This window comes from Physella acuta, unplaced genomic scaffold (assembly GCF_028476545.2).
Source record: "Physella acuta isolate Inbredline_101_S28 unplaced genomic scaffold, ASM2847654v3 ptg000155l, whole genome shotgun sequence".
Taxonomy (NCBI): domain Eukaryota; kingdom Metazoa; phylum Mollusca; class Gastropoda; family Physidae; genus Physella; species Physella acuta.
The window spans coordinates 1,253,199-1,274,068 of NW_026731674.1; the positions used below are offsets into that span (position 1 = coordinate 1,253,199).

General features: G+C 45.0%; 1 protein-coding gene across 5 annotated transcripts in view; it reads right to left on the minus strand.

The window, feature by feature from the left end:
- The window catches only part of LOC131935710 (kinesin-like protein KIF16B), a 69,577-nt gene extending 49,139 nt beyond the window's left edge, over positions 1-20,438 (minus strand). The window contains exons 1-10 of one of the 5 annotated variants that reach the window (XM_059292260.1): positions 20,396-20,438; positions 19,700-19,864; positions 13,515-13,584; positions 11,459-11,575; positions 7,595-7,711; positions 7,457-7,489; positions 6,037-6,092; positions 5,138-5,247; positions 1,581-1,723; positions 309-376 (exon numbers count right to left, since the gene is read on the minus strand). In XM_059292260.1, the coding sequence (XP_059148243.1) occupies positions 309-376; positions 1,581-1,723; positions 5,138-5,247; positions 6,037-6,092; positions 7,457-7,489; positions 7,595-7,711; positions 11,459-11,575; positions 13,515-13,584; positions 19,700-19,746 (761 nt within the window). In that variant the 5' untranslated portion in view covers positions 19,747-19,864; positions 20,396-20,438. Of the gene's footprint in view, positions 1-308; positions 377-1,580; positions 1,724-5,137; positions 5,248-6,036; positions 6,093-7,456; positions 7,490-7,594; positions 7,712-11,458; positions 11,576-13,514; positions 13,585-19,699; positions 19,865-20,183 lie in introns of all 5 variants that reach the window. The other 4 variants (XM_059292259.1, XM_059292264.1, XM_059292262.1 and 1 more) reach the window with 4 other exon arrangements.
- Positions 20,439-20,870: the final 432 nt, after the last annotated feature.

Consider the following 20,870-nt stretch of genomic DNA (forward strand, 5'->3'; position numbering starts at 1 on the left):
ACAGCCTGACATCTGACATACAGCCTGACATCTGACATACAGCCTGACATCTGACATACAGCCTGACATCTGACATACAGCCTGACATCTGGCAGTAGGGCATGACATATGACATTCAGCCTGACATCTGACATACAGCCTGACATCTAATATACAGCCTGACATCTTATATACAGCCTGACATCTGACATACAGCATGACATCTGACATATAGCCTGACATCTGACATACAGCCTGACATCTGACATACAGCTTGCCATAAAATCAAGAGCCCACTATTTAGCTTTGATTAGACAAGAGGAACTAACCTTCCAGCCAGGTCGACCAAGTTGATTTTACTTTGTCTCTCACTGGGCAACCCATCCAGGAATCTGGCCTAGAACAACAGAAATATTCACATTACAAGCCTAGACCAACAGAAATATTCACATTACAAGCCTAGACCAACAGAAATATTCACATTACAAGCCTAGAACAACAGAAATATTCACATTACAAGCCTAAACCAACAGAAATATTCACATTACAAGCCTAGAACAACAGAAATATTCACATTACAAGCCTAAACCAACAGAAATATTCACATTACAACAAGCCTAGACCAACAGAAATATTCACATTACAAGCCTAGACCAACAGAAATATTCACATTACAAGCCTAGACCAACAGAAATATTCACATTACAAGCCTAGACCAACAGAAATATTCACATTACAAGCCTAGACCAACAGAAATATTCACATTACAAGACTAGACCAACAGAAATATTCACATTACAAGCCTAGACCAACAGAAATATTCACATTACAAGCCTAGACCAACAGAAATATTCACATTACAAGCCTAAACCAACAGAAATATTCACATTACAAGCCTAGACCAACAGAAATATTCACATTACAAGCCTAAACCAACAGAAATATTCACATTACAAGCCTAGAACAACAGAAATATTCACATAGTGTTGTGTTGCTTTGAGGTGTGACTGTGTTGTGTGGCTGTGTTGTGTTGTGTGGCTGTGTTGTGTGGCTGTGTTGTGTGGCTGTGTTGTGTGGCTGTGTTGTGTTGTGTGGCTGTGTTGTGTGGCTGTGTTGTGTGGCTGTGTTGTGTTGTGTGGCTGTGTTGTGTGGCTGTGTTGTGTTGTGTGGCTGTGTTGTGTGGCTGTGTTGTGTGGCTGTGTTGTGTGGCTGTGTTGTGTGGCTGTGTTGTGTGGCTGTGTTGTGTGGCTGTGTTGTGTGGCTGTGTTGTGTTGTGTGGCTGTGTTGTGTGGCTGTGTTGTGTGGCTGTGTTGTGTGGCTGTGTTGTGTTGTGTGGCTGTGTTGTGTGGCTGTGTTGTGTGGCTGTGTTGTGTGGCTGTGTTGTGTGGCTGTGTTGTGTGGCTGTGTTGTGTGGCTGTGTTGTGTGGCTGTGTTGTGTGGCTGTGTTGTGTGGCTGTGTTGTGTGGCTGTGTTGTGTGGCTGTGTTGTGTGGCTGTGTTGTGTGGCTGTGTTGTGTGGCTGTGTTGTGTGGCTGTGTTGTGTGGCTGTGTTGTGTGGCTGTGTTGTGTGGCTGTGTTGTGTGGCTGTGTTGTGTGACTGACCTGAGTGAATGTGATGGTAAAAATGGCATGAGATCTGCTGCTGACATCATTCATGTTGGTTGATGCTGTTGTTCTGTTCAAGTTCCCTCTCTTCATTAAGTTCATTAGAACGTCATATGATGCCACAGAATGTTTGGATAAGTCTAGGATAGATAGGGATAATGATGCCACAGAATGTTTGGATAAGTCTAGGATAGATAGGGATAATCATATGATGCCACAGAATGTTTGGATAAGTCTAGGATAGATAGGGATAATGATGCCACAGAATGTTTGGATAAGTCTAGGATAGATAGGGATAATGATGCCACAGAATGTTTGGATAAGTCTAGGATAGATAGGGATAATGATGCCACAGAATGTTTGGATAAGTCTAGGATAGATAGGGATAATCATATGATGCCACAGAATGTTTGGATAAGTCTAGGATAGATAGGGATAATGATGCCACAGAATGTTTGGATAAGTCTAGGATAGATAGGGATAATGATGCCACAGAATGTTTGGATAAGTCTAGGATAGATAGGGATAATGATGCCAAAGAATGTTTGGATAAGTCTAAGATATATAGGGATAATGATGCCACAGAATGTTTGGATAAGTCTAGGATAGATAGGGATAATCACATGATGCCACAGAATGTTTGGATAAGTCTAGGATAGATAAGGATAATCATATGATGCCACAGAATGTTTGGATAAGTCTAGGATAGATAGGGATAATCATATGATGCCACAGAATGTTTGGATAAGTCTAGGATAGATAGGGATAATCATATGATGCCACAGAATGTTTGGATAAGTCTAAGATATATAGGGATAATGATGCCACAGAATGTTTGGATAAGTCTAGGATAGATAGGGATAATCATATGATGCCACAGAATGTTTGGATAAGTCTAGGATAGATAGGGATAATCATATGATGCCACAGAATGTTTGGATAAGTCTAGGATAGATAGGGATAATGATGCCAAAGAATGTTTGGATAAGTCTAGGATAGATAGGGATAATCATATGATGCCACAGAATGTTTGGATAAGTCTAGGATAGATAGGGATAATCATATGATGCCACAGAATGTTTGGATAAGTCTAGGATAGATAGGGATAATGATGCCAAAGAATGTTTGGATAAGTCTAAGATATATAGGGATAATGATGCCACAGAATGTTTGGATAAGTCTAGGATAGATAGGGATAATCATATGATGCCACAGAATGTTTGGATAAGTCTAGGATAGATAGGGATAATGATGCCACAGAATGTTTGGATAAGTCTAGGATAGATAGGGATAATCATATGATGCCACAGAATGTTTGGATAAGTCTAGGATAGATAGGGATAATCATATGATGCCACAGAATGTTTGGATAAGTCTAGGATAGATAGGGATAATCATATGATGCCACAGAATGTTTGGATAAGTCTAGGATAGATAGGGATAATGATGCCACAGAATGTTTGGATAAGTCTAAGATATATAGGGATAATGATGCCACAGAATGTTTGGATAAGTCTAGGATAGATAGGGATAATCATATGATGCCACAGAATGTTTGGTTAAGTCTAGGATAGATAGGGATAATGATGCCACAGAATGTTTGGATAAGTCTAAGATATATAGGGATAATGATGCCACAGAATGTTTGGATAAGTCTAGGATAGATAGGGATAATCATATGATGCCACAGAATGTTTGGATAAGTCTAGGATAGATAGGGATAATCATATGATGCCACAGAATGTTTGGATAAGTCTAGGATAGATAGGGATAATCATATGATGCCACAGAATGTTTGGATAAGTCTAGGATAGATAGGGATAATCATATGATGCCACAGAATGTTTGGATAAGTCTAGGATAGATAGGGATAATCATATGATGCCACAGAATGTTTGGATAAGTCTAGGATAGATAGGGATAATCATATGATGCCACATAATGTTTGGATAAGTCTAGGATAGATAGGGATAATGATGCCACAGAATGTTTGGATAAGTCTAGGATAGATAGGGATAATCATATGATGCCACAGAATGTTTGGATAAGTCTAGGATAGATAGGGATAATCATATGATGCCACAGAATGTTTGGATAAGTCTAGGATAGATAGGGATAATCATATGATGCCACAGAATGTTTGGATAAGTCTAGGATAGATAGGGATAATGATGCCACAGAATGTTTGGATAAGTCTAAGATATATAGGGATAATGATGCCACAGAATGTTTGGATAAGTCTAGGATAGATAGGGATAATGATGCCACAGAATGTTTGGATAAGTCTAAGATATATAGGGATAATGATGCCACAGAATGTTTGGATAAGTCTAGGATAGATAGGGATAATCATATGATGCCAAAGAATGTTTGGATAAGTCTAGGATAGATAGGGATAATGATGCCACAGAATGTTTGGGGGGGGGGGGGCAGTGTGCTGTGACTGATCACAAATTGTGGGGGGGGGGGGGGGGTAGTGTGTTGTGACTGATCACAAATTGTGGAGGGGGGCAGTGTGCTGTGACTGATCACAAATTGTGGAGGGGGGCAGTGTGCTGTGACTGATCACAAATTGTGGGGGGGGGGGCAGTGTGCTGTGACTGATCACAAATTGTGGGGGGGGCAGTGTGCTGTGACTGATCATAAATTGTGGGGGGGCAGTGTGCTGTGACTGATCACAAATTGTGGGTGGTGGTGGGGGGGGGGGCCATGCAGTGTGCTGTGACTGATCACAAATTGGGGGGGGGGGGCAGTGTGTTGTGACTGATCACAAAATGTGGAGCGGGGGGGGGGGGGCAGTGTGCTGTGACTGATCACAAATTGTTGAAGGGGGGGGGGGGGGGGCAGGGAGTGTGTTGTGACTGATCACAAATTGTGGGGGGGGGGGCAGTGTGCTGTGACTGATCACAAATTGTGGAGGGGGGCAGGCAGTGTGCTGTGACTGATCACAAATTGTGGGGGGGGGGGCAGTGTGTTGTGACTGATCACAAATTGTGGAGGGGGGCAGGCAGTGTGCTGTGACTGATCACAAATTGTGGGGGGGGGCAGTGTGTTGTGACTGATCACAAATTGTGGGGGGGGGGAGTGTGCTATGACTGATCACAAATTGTGGGGGCAGTGTGCTGTCACTGATCACAAATTGTGGGGGGGGGGGGGGGGGGGCAGTGTGCTGTGACTGATCACAAATTGTGGAGGGGGGCAGTGTGCTGTGACTGATCACAAATTGTGGGGGGGGGGGGGGGAGTGTGCTATGACTGATCACAAATTGTGGGGGCAGTGTGCTGTCACTGATCACAAATTGTGGGGGGGGGGGGGGCAGTGTGCTGTGACTGATCACAAATTGTGGAGGGGGGCAGTGTGCTGTGACTGATCACAAATTGTGGAGGGGGGCAGTGTGCTGTGACTGATCACAAATTGTGGAGGGGGGCAGTGTGCTGTGACTGATCACAAATTGTGGGGGGGGGCAGTGTGCTGTGACTGATCATAAATTGTGGGGGGGCAGTGTGCTGTGACTGATCACAAATTGTGGGGGGGGGCAGTGTGCTGTGACTGACCTTGTACATAAGGTCCATCTCGTGGGTGCTCCCTGACCCGTAGGTTGTGCTTGCTGGAGCTGGCACTTTTCAGCAGGTCCCGCACTTTTTCATTGTAGATTTCTAGATAGCTGGAGGTACAAATAGATGGATCATGTATTCTAGATAGCTGGAGGTACAAATAGACGGATCATGTATTCTAGATATCTGGAGGTACAAATAGACGGATCATGTATTCTAGATAGCTGGAGGTACAAATAGACAGATCATGTATTCTAGATAGCTGGAGGTACAAATAGACAGATCATGTATTCTAGATATCTGGAGGTACAAATAGATGGATCATGTATTCTAGATATCTGGAGGTACAAATAGACAGATCATGTATTCTAGATATCTGGAGGTACAAATAGATGGATCATGTATTCTAGATAGCTGGAGGTACAAATAGATGGATCATGTATTCTAGATATCTGGAGGTACAAATAGATGGATCATGTATTCTAGATATCTGGAGGTACAAATAGACGGATCATGTATTCTAGATATCTGGAGGTACAAATAGACGGATCATGTATTCTAGATATCTGGAGGTACAAATAGACAGATCATGTCTACACCTGATGCATCCAAATGTTTTTTTTAATTAGAGACTCACCTGGTATGTGTGACACTCAACTGCCCAATGAATCACCTGGTATGTGTGACTCACTCAACTGCCCAATGAATCACCTGGTATGTGTGACTCACTCAACTGCCCAATGAATCACCTGGTATGTGTGACTCACTCAACTGCCCAATGAATCACCTGGTATGTGTGACTCACTCAACTGCCCAATGACTCACCTGGTATGTGTGACTCACTCAACTGCCCAATGACTCACCTGGTATGTGTGACTCACCTGGTATGTGTGACTCACCTGACATAGATCTGGAAGGAATCTGAATGGTTATCTCTAAGGCGGGAAAACAAGGCCTGTGAAAGAAAACAAGAGAATCAGTGGCTTATTGTAGTAGTACATTCAGAGGTGGACAGGCAGGTGGACAGGCAAGTGGACAGGCAGGCGGACAGGCAAGTGGACAGGCAGGCGGACAGGCAGATGGACAGGCAGGTGGACAGGCAGGTGGACAGGTGTGGACAGGCAGGTGAACAGGCAAGTGGACAGGCAGATGGACAGGCAGATGGACAGGCAGGTGGACAGGCAGGTGGACAGGCAGGTGGACAGGCAGGTGGACAGGCAGGTGGACAGGCAAGTGGACAGGCAGGTGGACAGGCAAGTGGACAGGCAAGTGGACAGGCAGGTGGACAGGCAGGTGGACAGGCAGGTGGACAGGCAAGTGGACAGGCAAGTGGACAGGCAAGTGGACAGGCAGGTGGACAGGCAAGTGGACAGGCAAGTGGACAGGCAAGTGGACAGGCAGGTGGACAGGCAAGTGGACAGGCAAGTGGACAGGCAAGTGGACAGGCAGGTGGACAGGCAGGTGGACAGGCAGGTGGACAGGCAGGTGGACAGGCAAGTGGACAGGCAGGTGGACAGGCAAGTGGACAGGCAAGTGGACAGGCAAGTGGACAGGCAGGTGGACAGGCAGGTGGACAGGCAGGTGGACAGGCAAGTGGACAGGCAGGTGGACAGGCAAATGGACAGGCAGATGGACAGGCAGGTGGACAGGCAGGTGGACAGGCAGGTGGACAGGCAAGTGGACAGGCAGGTGGACAGGCAGGTAGACAGGCAAGTGGACAGGCAGATGGACAGGCAGGTGGACAGGCAGGTGGACAGGCAGGTGGACAGGCAAGTGGACAGGCAGGTGGACAGGCAAGTGGACAGGCAGATGGACAGGCAGGTGGACAGGCAGGTGGACAGGTGTGGACAGGCAAGTGGACAGGCAAGTGGACAGGCAAGTGGACAGGCAGGTGGACAGGCAGGTGGACAGACAAGTGGACAGGCAAGTGGACAGGCAAGTGGACAGGCAAGTGGACAGGCAAGTGGACAGGCAGGTGGACAGGCAGGTGGACAGGCAAGTGGACAGGCAAGTGGACAGGCAAGTGGACAGGCAAGTGGACAGGCAGGTGGACAGGCAGGTGGACAGGCAGGTGGACAGGCAAGTGGACAGGCAGGTGGACAGGTGTGGACAGGCAGGTGGACAAGCAGGTGGACAGGCAGGTGGACAGGCAGGTGGACAGGCAGGTGGACAGGCAGATGGACAGGCAGGTGGACAGGCAAGTGGACAGGCAGGTGGACAGGCAGGTGGACAGGCAGGTGGACAGGCAAGTGGACAGGCAAGTGGACAGGCAAGTGGACAGGCAGGCAGACACTGACATACAGACAGATGGTGCCTTACATTGCAATATCTGGGTACCAAACCTGGATCTTCCTGGAAGAAAAAAAATAGAACATTTACTAGGACATAAAAGATAGGAGATAAAAATATTGAACTCCATGAAAGAATAGCTAGCATTGATATTTACAGAGCACTGACCTCTGAACCCATCATGGTGTAGGTTTTGCCTGAGCCCGTCTGACCATAGGCAAAGATACAAACATTATAGCCATCAAATGCTGACTGGACCACATCCTCTCCAATGCTTGAAAACACCTGGAATAACAGGGAGATGACAGCTTATGTGTGGACAGGGAGATGACAGCTCATGTGTGTAAGGCTCATTATGTGGACAGGGAGATGACAGCTTATGTGTGTAAGGCTCATTATGTGGACAGGGAGATGACAGCTCATGTGTGTAAGGCTCATTATGTGGACAGGGAGATGACAGCTCATGTGTGGACAGGGAGATGACAGCTCATGTGTGTAAGGCTCATTATGTGGACAGGGAGATGACAGCTCATTATGTGGACAGGGAGATGACAGCTCATGTGTGTAAGGCTCATTATGTGGACAGGGAGATGACAGCTCATGTGTGGACAGGGAGATGACAGCTCAGGTGTGGACAGGGAGATGACAGCTCATGTGTGGACAGGGAGATGACAGCTCATGTGTGGACAGGGAGATGACAGCTCATGTGTGGACAGGGAGATGACAGCTCAGGTGTGGACAGGGAGATGACAGCTCATGTGTGTAAGGCTCATTATGTGGACAGGGAGATGACAGCTCATGTGTGGACAGGGAGATGACAGCTCATGTGTGGACAGGGAGATGACAGCTCATGTGTGGACAGGGAGATGACAGCTCATGTGTGGACAGGGAGATGACAGCTCATGTGTGGACAGGGAGATGACAGCTCATGTGTGGACAGGGAGATGACAGCTCAGGTGTGGACAGGGAGATGACAGCTCATGTGTGGACAGGGAGATGACAGCTCATGTGTGTAAGGCTCATTATGTGGACAGGGAGATGACAGCTCATGTGTGTAAGGCTCTTTATGTGGACAGGGAGATGACAGCTCATTATGTGGACAGGGAGATGACAGCTCATGTGTGTAAGGCTCATTATGTGGACAGGGAGATGACAGCTCAGGTGTGTAAGGCTCTTTATGTGGACAGGGAGATGACAGCTCAAGTGTGTAAGGCTCTTTATGTGGACAGGGAGATGACAGCTCATTATGTGGACAGGGAGATGACAGCTCAAGTGTGTAAGGCTCTTTATGTGGACAGGGAGATGACAGCTCATGTGTGGACAGGGAGATGACAGCTCATGTGTGGACAGGGAGATGACAGCTCATGTGTGTAAGGCTCTTTATGTGGACAGGGAGATGACAGCTCAGGTGTGTAAGGCTCTTTATGTGGACAGGGAGATGACAGCTCATGTGTGTAAGGCTCATTATGTGGACAGGGAGATGACAGCTCAGGTGTGGACAGGGAGATGACAGCTCATGTGTGGACAGGGAGATGACAGCTCATGTGTGTAAGGCTCTTTATGTGGACAGGGAGATGACAGCTCATGTGTGTAAGGCTCTTTATGTGGACAGGGAGATGACAGCTCATGTGTGGACAGGGAGATGACAGCTCATGTGTGTAAGGCTCATTATGTGGACAGGGAGATGACAGCTCATGTGTGGACAGGGAGATGACAGCTCAGGTGTGGACAGGGAGATGACAGCTCATGTGTGGACAGGGAGATGACAGCTCATGTGTGGACAGGGAGATGACAGCTCATGTGTGTAAGGCTCATTATGTGGACAGGGAGATGACAGCTTATGTGTGGACAGGGAGATGACAGCTCATGTGTGGACAGGGAGATGACAGCTCATGTGTGTAAGGCTCATTATGTGGACAGGGAGATGACAGCTCATGTGTGTAAGGCTCATTATGTGGACAGGGAGATGACAGCTTATGTGTGGACAGGGAGATGACAGCTCATGTGTGGACAGGGAGATGACAGCTCATGTGTGGACAGGGAGATGACAGCTCATGTGTGGACAGGGAGATGACAGCTCATGTGTGTAAGGCTCATTATGTGGACAGGGAGATGACAGCTCATGTGTGGACAGGGAGATGACAGCTCATGTGTGTAAGGCTCATTATGTGGACAGGGAGATGACAGCTCATGTGTGGACAGGGAGATGACAGCTCATGTGTGGACAGGGAGATGACAGCTCATTATGTGGACAGGGAGATGACAGCTCATGTGTGTAAGGCTCATTATGTGGACAGGGAGATGACAGCTCATGTGTGTAAGGCTCATTATGTGGACAGGGAGATGACAGCTCATGTGTGTAAGGCTCATTATGTGGACAGGGAGATGACAGCTCATGTGTGTAAGGCTCTTTATGTGGACAGGGAGATGACAGCTTATGTGTGTAAGGCTCATTATGTGGACAGGGAGATGACAGCTCATGTGTGTAAGGCTCATTATGTGGACAGGGAGATGACAGCTCATGTGTGTAAGGCTCTTTATGTGGACAGGGAGATGACAGCTCATGTGTGGACAGGGAGATGACAGCTTATGTGTGTAAGGCTCATTATGTGGAGAGGGAGATGACAGCTCATGTGTGTAAGGCTCTTTATGTGGACAGGGAGATGACAGCTCATGTGTGTAAGGCTCTTTATGTGGACAGGGAGATGACAGCTCATGTGTGTAAGGCTCTTTATGTGGACAGGGAGATGACAGCTCATTATGTGGACAGGGAGATGACAGCTCAAGTGTGTAAGGCTCTTTATGTGGACAGGGAGATGACAGCTCATGTGTGTAAGGCTCTTTATGTGGACAGGGAGATGACAGCTCATGTGTGTAAGGCTCTTTATGTGGACAGGGAGATGACAGCTCATGTGTGTAAGGCTCTTTATGTGGACAGGGAGATGACAGCTCATTATGTGGACAGGGAGATGACAGCTCATGTGTGTAAGGCTCTTTATGTGGACAGGGAGATGACAGCTCATGTGTGTAAGGCTCTTTATGTGGACAGGGAGATGACAGCTCATGTGTGTAAGGCTCATTATGTGGACAGGGAGATGACAGCTCATGTGTGGACAGGGAGATGACAGCTCATGTGTGTAAGGCTCTTTATGTGGACAGGGAGATGACAGCTCATGTGTGTAAGGCTCTTTATGTGGACAGGGAGATGACAGCTCATGTGTGTAAGGCTCATTATGTGGACAGGGAGATGACAGCTCATGTGTGTAAGGCTCATTATGTGGACAGGGAGATGACAGCTCATGTGTGTAAGGCTCATTATGTGGACAGGGAGATGACAGCTCATGTGTTTTAAGCTTATTATGTGGACAGGGAGATGACAGCTCATGTGTGTAAGGCTCATTATGTGGACAGGGAGATGACAGCTCATGTGTTTTAAGCTTATTATGTGGACAGGGAGATGACAGCTCATGTGTGTAAGGCTCATTATGTGGACAGGGAGATGACAGCTCATGTGTGGACAGGGAGATGACAGCTCATTATGTGGACAGGGAGATGACAGCTCATGTGTGTAAGGCTCATTATGTGGACAGGGAGATGACAGCTCATGTGTGGACAGGGAGATGACAGCTCATTATGTGGACAGGGAGATGACAGCTCATGTGTGTAAGGCTCATTATGTGGACAGGGAGATGACAGCTCATGTGTGTAAGGCTCATTATGTGGACAGGGAGATGACAGCTCATGTGTGTAAGGCTCATTATGTGGACAGGGAGATGACAGCTCATGTGTGTAAGGCTCATTATGTGGACAGGGAGATGACAGCTCATGTGTGTAAGGCTCATTATGTGGACAGGGAGATGACAGCTCATATGTGGACAGGGAGATGACAGCTCATTATGTGGACAGGGAGATGACAGCTCATGTGTGTAAGGCTCATTATGTGGACAGGGAGATGACAGCTCAGGTGTGTAAGGCTCTTTATGTGGACAGGATGAGAGCTGAGTATGTAAGCTAGTAGTGTTTTCTCCTGACCTGCTCTTGGTTGACATAATGAAGATCATTGGCATCCACTGACCAGAAGGAGTGGTCAAATGTGAACTCTCTGACCTTCAGTTGGCTGCCATCTCCCTCACTTGCATGGCTCGGGGCCTGCGGACAACAGAGTCATGTGGGCAACATCTACACCAGGGGCAACATCTACACCAGGGGCAACATCTACACCAGGGGCAACATCTACACCAGGGGCAACAACACTACCAGGGGCAACATCTACACCAGGGGCAACATCTACACCAGGGGCAACATCTACACCAGGGGCAACATCTACACCAGGGGCAACATCTACACCAGGGGCAACATTTACACCAGGGGCAACATCTACACCAGGGGCAACATCTACACCAGGGGCAACATCTACACCAGGGGCAACATCTACACCAGGGGCAACATCTACACCAGGGGCAACATTTACACCAGGGGCAACATCTACACCAGGGGCAACATCTACACCAGGGGCAACATCTACACCAGGGGCAACATCTACACCAGGGGCAACATCAGGGGCAACATCTACACCAGGAGCAACATCAGGGGCAACATCTACACCAGGGGCAACATCTTCACCAGGGGCAACATCTACACCAGGGGCAACATCTACACAAGGGGCAACATCAGGGGCAACATCTACACCAGGGGCAACATCTACACCAGGGGCAACAACAGGGGCAACATCTACACCAGGGTCAACAACAGGGGCAACATCTACACCAGGGGCAACAACAGGGGCAACATCTACACCAGGGGCAACAACAGGGGCAACATCTATACCAGGGGCAACAACAGGGGCAACATCTACACCAGGGGCAACAACAGGGGCAACATCTACACCAGGGGCAACAACAGGGGCAACATCTTCACCAGGGGCAACAACAGGGGCAACATCTACACCAGGGGCAACAACAGGGGCAACATCTACACCAGGGGCAACATCTACACCAGGGGTAACATCTACACCAGGGGCAACATCTACACCAGGGTCAACATCTACACCAGGGGCAACATCTACACCAGGGGCAACATCTTCACCAGGGGCAACATCTACACCAGGGGCAACAACACTACCAGGGGCAACATCTACACCAGGGGCAACATCTACACCAGGGTCAACATCTACACCAGGGTCAACATCTACACCAGGGTCAACATCTACACCAGGGGCAACATCTACACCAGGGGCAACATCTACACCAGGGGCAACATCTTCACCAGGGGCAACATCTACACCAGGGTCAACATCTACACCAGGGGCAACAACACTACCAGGGGCAACATCTACACCAGGGGCAACATCTACACCAGGGTCAACATCTACACCAGGGTCAACATCTACACCAGGGTCAACATCTACACCAGGGTCAACATCTACACCAGGGGCAACATCTACACCAGGGTCAACATCTACACCAGGGTCAACATCTACACCAGGGGCAACATCTACACCAGGGTCAACATCTACACCAGGGTCAACATCTACACCAGGGTCAACATCTACACCAGGGTCAACATCTACACCAGGGGCAACATCTACACCAGGGGCAACATCTACACCAGGGGCAACATCAGGGGCAACATCTACACCAGGGGCAACATCTACACCAGGGGCAACATCTACACCAGGGTCAACATCTACACCAGGGGCAACAACACTACCAGGGGCAACATCTACACCAGGGGCAACATCTACACCAGGGGCAACATCTACACCAGGGGCAACATCTACACCAGGGGCAACATCTACACCAGGGGCAACATCTACACCAGGGGCAACATCTACACCAGGGGCAACATCTACACCAGGGGAAACATCTACACCAGGGGCAACATCTACACCAGGGGCAACATCTACACCAGGGGCAACATCTACACCAGGGGCAACATCTACACCAGGGGCAACATCTACACCAGGGGTAACATCTACACCAGGTGCAACAATTCTACCAGGGGCAACAACTCTACCAGGGGCAACAACTTCACCACCTCCCACTGTAAACTGAATCCACCGAATGAGATCAAAGAAAATAAATATAACCTTTGGGTTAATGATCCGTGTTTTGTTTCCATCCATCTGGATGATGATCTGACTGGACAGTCCATCTTCTCTGTGAGGAAACAAGCATTGAGTGACCTTTTGGACCACCCTGATTTTTCCAGTCATCTGACCATGCATTCTCTCAGTCATCTGACCATACATTCTCTCAGTCATCTGACCATACATTCTCTCAGTCATCTGACCATACATTCTCTCAGTCATCTGACCATACATTCTCTCAGTCATCTGACCATACATTCTCTCACTCATCTGACCATACATTCTCTCAGTCATCTGACCATACATTCTCTCAGTCATCTGACCATACATTCTCTCACTCATCTGACCATACATTCTCTAAGTCATCTGACCATACATTCTCTCAGTCATCTGACCATACATTCTCTCAGTCATCTGACCATACATTCTCTCAGTCATCTGACCATACATTCTCTCAGTCATCTGACCATACATTCTCTCAGTCATCTGACCATACATTCTCTCACTCATCTGACCATACATTCTCTCAGTCATCTGACCATACATTCTCTCAGTCATCTGACCATACATTCTCTCACTCATCTGACCATACATTCTCTAAGTCATCTGACCATACATTCTCTAAGTCATCTGACCATACATTCTCTATGTCATCTGACCATACATTCTCTCAGTCATCTGACCATACATTCTCTCAGTCATCTGACCATACATTCTCTCAGTCATCTGACCATACATTCTCTAAGTCATCTGACCATACATTCTCTATGTCATCTGACCATACATTCTCTCAGTCATCTGACCATACATTCTCTCAGTCATCTGACCATACATTCTCTCAGTCATCTGACCATACATTCTCTCAGTCATCAGACCATACATTCTCTCAGTCATCTGACCATACATTCTCTGTGTCATCTGACCATACATTCTCTCAGTCATCTGACCAGACATTCTCTCAGTCATCTGACCATACATTCTCTCAGTCATCTGACCAAACCTCGAAGTCATCTGACCATACATTCTCTCAGTCATCTGACCATACATTCTCTCAGTCATCTGACCATACATTCTCTCAGTCATCTGACCATACATTCTCTCAGTCATCTGACCATACATTCTCTCAGTCATCTGACCAAACCTCGAAGTCATCTGACCATACATTCTCTCAGTCATCTGACCGAACCTCGAAGTCATCTGACCATACATTCTCTCAGTCATCAGACCATACATTCTCTCAGTCATCTGACCATACATTCTCTCAGTCATCTGACCATACATTCTCTCAGTCATCTGACCAGACATTCTCTCAGTCATCTGACCATACATTCTCTCAGTCATCTGACCAAACCTCGAAGTCATCTGACCATACCTTCTCTCAGTCATCTGACCATACATTCTCTCAGTCACCTGACCATACATTCTCTCAGTCATCTGACCATACATTCTCTCAGTCATCTGACCATACATTCTCTCAGTCATCTGACCAAACCTCGAAGTCATCTGACCATACATTCTCTCAGTCATCTGACCAAACCTCGAAGTCATCTGACCATACATTCTCTCAGTCATCTGACCATACATTCTCTCAGTCATCTGACCATACATTCTCTCAGTCATCTGACCAAACCTCTAAGTCATCAGACCATACATTCTCTCAGTCATCTGACCATACATTCTCTCAGTCATCTGACCATACATTCTCTCAGTCATCTGACCATACATTCTCTCAGTCATCTGACCATACATTCTCTCAGTCATCTGACCAAACCTCAAAGTCATCTGACCATACAATTTTCTCAGTCATCTGACCAAACCTCAAAGTAATCTGACCATACATTCTCTCAGTCATCTGACCATACATTCTCTCAGTCATCTGACCATACATTCTCTCAGTCATCTGACCATACATTCTCTCAGTCATCTGACCAAACCTCGAAGTCATCTGACCATACATTCTCTCAGTCATCTGACCAAACCTCGAAGTCATCTGTCCATACATTCTCTCAGTCATCTGACCATACATTCTCTCAGTCATCTGACCAGACATTCTCTCAGTCATCTGACCATACATTCTCTCAGTCATCTGACCAAAACTCTAAGTCATCAGACCATACATTCTCTCAGTCATCTGACCATACATTCTCTCAGTCATCTGACCATACATTCTCTCAGTCATCTGACCATACCTTCTCTCAGTCATCTGACCATACATTCTCTCAGTCACCTGACCATACATTCTCTCAGTCATCTGACCATACATTCTCTCAGTCATCTGACCATACATTCTCTCAGTCATCTGACCAAACCTCGAAGTCATCTGACCATACATTCTCTCAGTCATCTGACCAAACCTCGAAGTCATCTGACCATACATTCTCTCAGTCATCTGACCATACATTCTCTCAGTCATCTGACCATACATTCTCTCAGTCATCTGACCAAACCTCTAAGTCATCAGACCATACATTCTCTCAGTCATCTGACCATACATTCTCTCAGTCATCTGACCATACATTCTCTCAGTCATCTGACCATACATTCTCTCAGTCATCTGACCAAACCTCAAAGTCATCTGACCATACAATTTTCTCAGTCATCTGACCAAACCTCAAAGTAATCTGACCATACATTCTCTCAGTCATCTGACCATACATTCTCTCAGTCATCTGACCATACATTCTCTCAGTCATCTGACCATACATTCTCTCAGTCATCTGACCATACATTCTCTCAGTCATCTGACCATACATTCTCTCAGTCATCTGACCATACATTCTCTCAGTCATCTGACCATACATTCTCTCACTCATCTGACCATACATTCTCTCTTCTCTCAGTCATCTGACCATACATTCTCTCAGTCATCTGACCATACATTCTCTAAGTCATCTGACCATACATTCTCTCAGTCATCTGGCCATACATTCTCTCAGTCATCAGACCATACATTCTCTCAGTCATCTGACCATACATTCTCTCACTCATCTGACCATACATTCTCTCAGTCATCTGACCATACATTCTCTCAGTCATCTGACCATACATTCTCTCAGTCATCTGACCAAACCTCGAAGTCATCTGACCATACATTCTCTCAGTCATCTGACCATACATTCTCTCAGTCATCTGACCATACATTCTCTCAGTCATCTGACCATACATTCTCTCAGTCATCTGACCATACATTCTCTCAGTCATCTGACCATACATTCTCTCAGTCATCTGACCATACATTCTCTCAGTCATCTGACCAAACCTCTAAGTCATCAGACCATACATTCTCTCAGTCATCTGACCATACATTCTCTCAGTCATCTGACCATACATTCTCTCAGTCATCTGACCATACATTCTCTCAGTCATCTGACCATACATTCTCTCAGTCATCTGACCATACATTCTCTAAGTCATCTGACCAAACCTCGAAGTCATCTGACCATACATTCTCTCAGTCATCTGACCAAACCTCGAAGTCATCTGACCATACATTCTCTCAGTCATCTGACCAAACCTCGAAGTCATCTGACCATACATTCTCTCAGTCATCTGACCAAACCTCGAAGTCATCTGACCATACATTCTCTCAGTCATCTGACCATACATTCTCTAAGTCATCTGACCATACATTCTCTCAGTCATCTGTAGATTAGACACAAGAACTTCTGAATGAGAAACTGTAGAAATCTGTGCGCCTACAATATTGTGTAGGGCAGAAATGGATTGATTGGGTTGTATGACATGAGGGTACATTGATCAGTGACACACTAGCACCAGCTGTTGCCTTGTTGGTATGCCAAGCTCTCTCTCACAGTTGGACCAAATCTTCAACACAAACACACTTCACATTCTCTCATACAGTGGTTCTAAACAGCAACATTCTCTCATACAGTGGTTCTAAACAGCACCGTTCTCTCATACAGTGGTTCTAAACAGCACCGTTCTCTCATACAGTGGTTCTAAACAGCAACATTCTCTCATAAAGTGGTTCTAAACAGCAACATTCTCTCATACAGTGGTTCTAAACAGCAACATTCTCTCATACAGTGGTTCTAAACAGCAACATTCTCTCATACAGTGGTTCTAAACAGCACCGTTCTCTCATACAGTGGTTCTAAACAGCAACATTCTCTCATACAGTGGTTCTAAACAGCAACATTCTCTCATACAGTGGTTCTAAACAGCAACATTCTCTCATACAGTGGTTCTAAACAGCAACATTCTCTCATACTGTGGTTCTAAACAGCAACATTCTCTCATACAGTAGTTCTAAACAGCACCGTTCTCTCATACAGTGGTTCTAAACAGCACCGTTCTCTCATACAGTGGTTCTAAACAGCAACATTCTCTCATACAGTGGTTCTAAACAGCAACATTCTCTCATACAGTGGTTCTAAACAGCAACATTCTCTCATACAGTGGTTCTAAACAGCACCGTTCTCTCATACAGTGGTTCTAAACAGCACCGTTCTCTCATACAGTGGTTCTAAACAGCAACATTCTCTCATACAGTGGTTCTAAACAGCACCATTCTCTCATACAGTGGTTCTAAACAGCACCATTCTCTCATACAGTGGTTCTAAACAGCAACATTCTCTCATACAGTGGTTCTAAACAGCAACATTCTCTCATACAGTGGTTCTAAACAGCAACATTCTCTCATACAGTGGTTCTAAACAGCAACATTCTCTCATACAGTGGTTCTAAACAGCAACATTCTCTCATACAGTGGTTCTAAACAGCAACATTCTCTCATACAGTGGTTCTAAACAGCAACATTCTCTCATACAGTGGTTCTAAACAGCAACATTCTCTCATACAGTGGTTCTAAACAGCAACATTCTCTCATACAGTGGTTCTAAACAGCAACATTCTCTCATACAGTGGTTCTAAACAGCAACATTCTCTCATACAGTGATTCTAAACAGCAACATTCTCTCATACAGTGGTTCTAAACAGCAACATTCTCTCATACAGTGGTTCTAAACAGCAACATTCTCTCATACAGTGGTTCTAAACAGCAACATTCTCTCATACAGTGGTTCTAAACAGCAACATTCTCTCATACAGTGGTTCTAAACAGCAACATTTTCTCATACAGTGGTTCTAAACAGCAACATTCTCTCATACAGTGGTTCATAAACATGATCGTTCCCTCATGCAGTTTCTAAATATGACCATCCTGTAATACAATGTGTATGATCTAAAAAAACAATTTGTTATATTCCTCACTAAATACAAACATATATATATATATATATATATATATATATATATATATATATATATATATATATATATATATATATATATATATATAAAGATTTGTTTGTATTGATATAAATATATATTTTATATATATAGAAATATATATGAGATATAAATATATGATACACATGTATATATGTGTAATATATATATGTATAAATCTGGATACAGTGGGCAGCTATAATCACAGCACCCCGGCATCACACTGGGCTTCCTGTGATGCCTACATTGGTTTTAAGAGCACCATACTGACACAGTGGCACATGACATCTGATGATAAAGTAGGGGCCATACCTGGCACCCCTGTGGTAGAGTAACTGATGGCTTAAGAGACGTCTCCACGTTTTTTTCTACCTCACTATTAACATACACTCAAGGCTTTCAAACAGCATGCCCTGGGGCATCTGGGTGGTAGTGTGGACAAGCCCATGTCCCAACAAGTTTGATCAAAGAAATATAGCGCCTGCTTTGTTCACATTTAAATAAATAAAACAAGGTCACATGTAATAAAATACACAAATAGTAACGCATTGATGAAATCCTCTTAAAACATTGTGTTGGCCTTTCTCTACCACTAAATGGCCTTTCTACCACTACGGTTTCTGTCATTGAAAAATTTTAATTTCAGTGGGACAATGGCAAGGTGCTTCGAGTTCCCCAGCTGCTATCTTAGCACCTGGGGTCCAATGATTGGGCTTCCTGATGGTCAGGGGTATAACTTGATTCACTGTCAAAATACACCAGGGGTGAAATATTTATTCTATAATTAAATTAATTAATGTAGGCTGAAATTAAACTTCAATAGTTAGTTATGCTTATTCTATAGTTATTACTAATTTATTAGGCTAGCGGAGATCAAAATTAATTAATCATTTTAAATTTACAACTCCAATTCCCAATTTCCACTTGGCACTTACCTACAATTTAGTGGCCTTACTCTGACGATTACTTTCACAGAAGTCATTTCAATTTTATTTACAACATTTCGGTTAATGTACTGCAGTTAGATTTTCTAGAAATCTGTTCTAGATCTATAGGCTATAGATCTAGTAATAGTTCTATATTTATTATTTACTATAGCCCTATTTATTTAGTATTACTATTTAGTATTCAGTATTTATTAGGCTAGGCGTTCATAATAATAATATAATATTTAGCCTAGGCCTAGTTAATTTAGTTATTATTTATTTAGTCTAGCCTACTAATTTATACTTCAAATTGCTGTGTGCGTAACTACTAAACTAGATCAAAATAGTACATAAATCACAATCACTGCTACATCTAGATCGATCTCTACTCTATTTAAAATCTAAATCTACAATCTAGGCCTAGGGCTAGGGCTAGCAAGAGTAGAGACTAGAGAGAGACAGTTACACTCAGAGCTAGTACACAGTCACTCACAGTGAGTGAGTAGCAGTGTTGTAGTCTACCCTACTTTAACTATAGGGCCTAATAATAATATTGCCTAATAATATTCCTAATATTTAATATATAACTATTTTGGTGACTTTCAGACCTCGCGCTAGGTCTATCTACACTATCTAGATCGTATTCTAGCTACAGTCTAGTCTAGTAGTTAGTAAGCCTATAAAAATGAGTAAAATGACAGTCACGAAAGTATAAAATTTACGCCATCAGAGTTGTGTTGTGACATGTGACCATTCTATAAAAAGTAACAATGCGGTGTTAAACTCTGTAAGTACCCGGACAATTCATATCGAAGTTATAGTTGGCATAAAAAGCGGGTATGTGAGGTCCCCAAAACGGTCTTTAATTGGAAACTCGTTCGCACTTTCAATAGAATCGTGCTGTAGAATTGGTGGGTAGATTTGTGATGAAACCGCTCTTCTTTTGATTAAACAAATATATAATAATATATTGACACATTTTTAAGAATATATATTTTATAAAATTATCTGCTTCTTCTTCTTCTTCGTTCTTAATTTTGAATATGGTGGAGGATTCAGACAACAAGTCCAACTTCGTGGACAAACCGGACTGTGGTCTCTAGTTTGTCAGGTGCCCCATATAATTTTCCCTGAGTGGGGTGGGCTGGGGCCAGTGTCTGACTCGTGCCTGGCTATACAA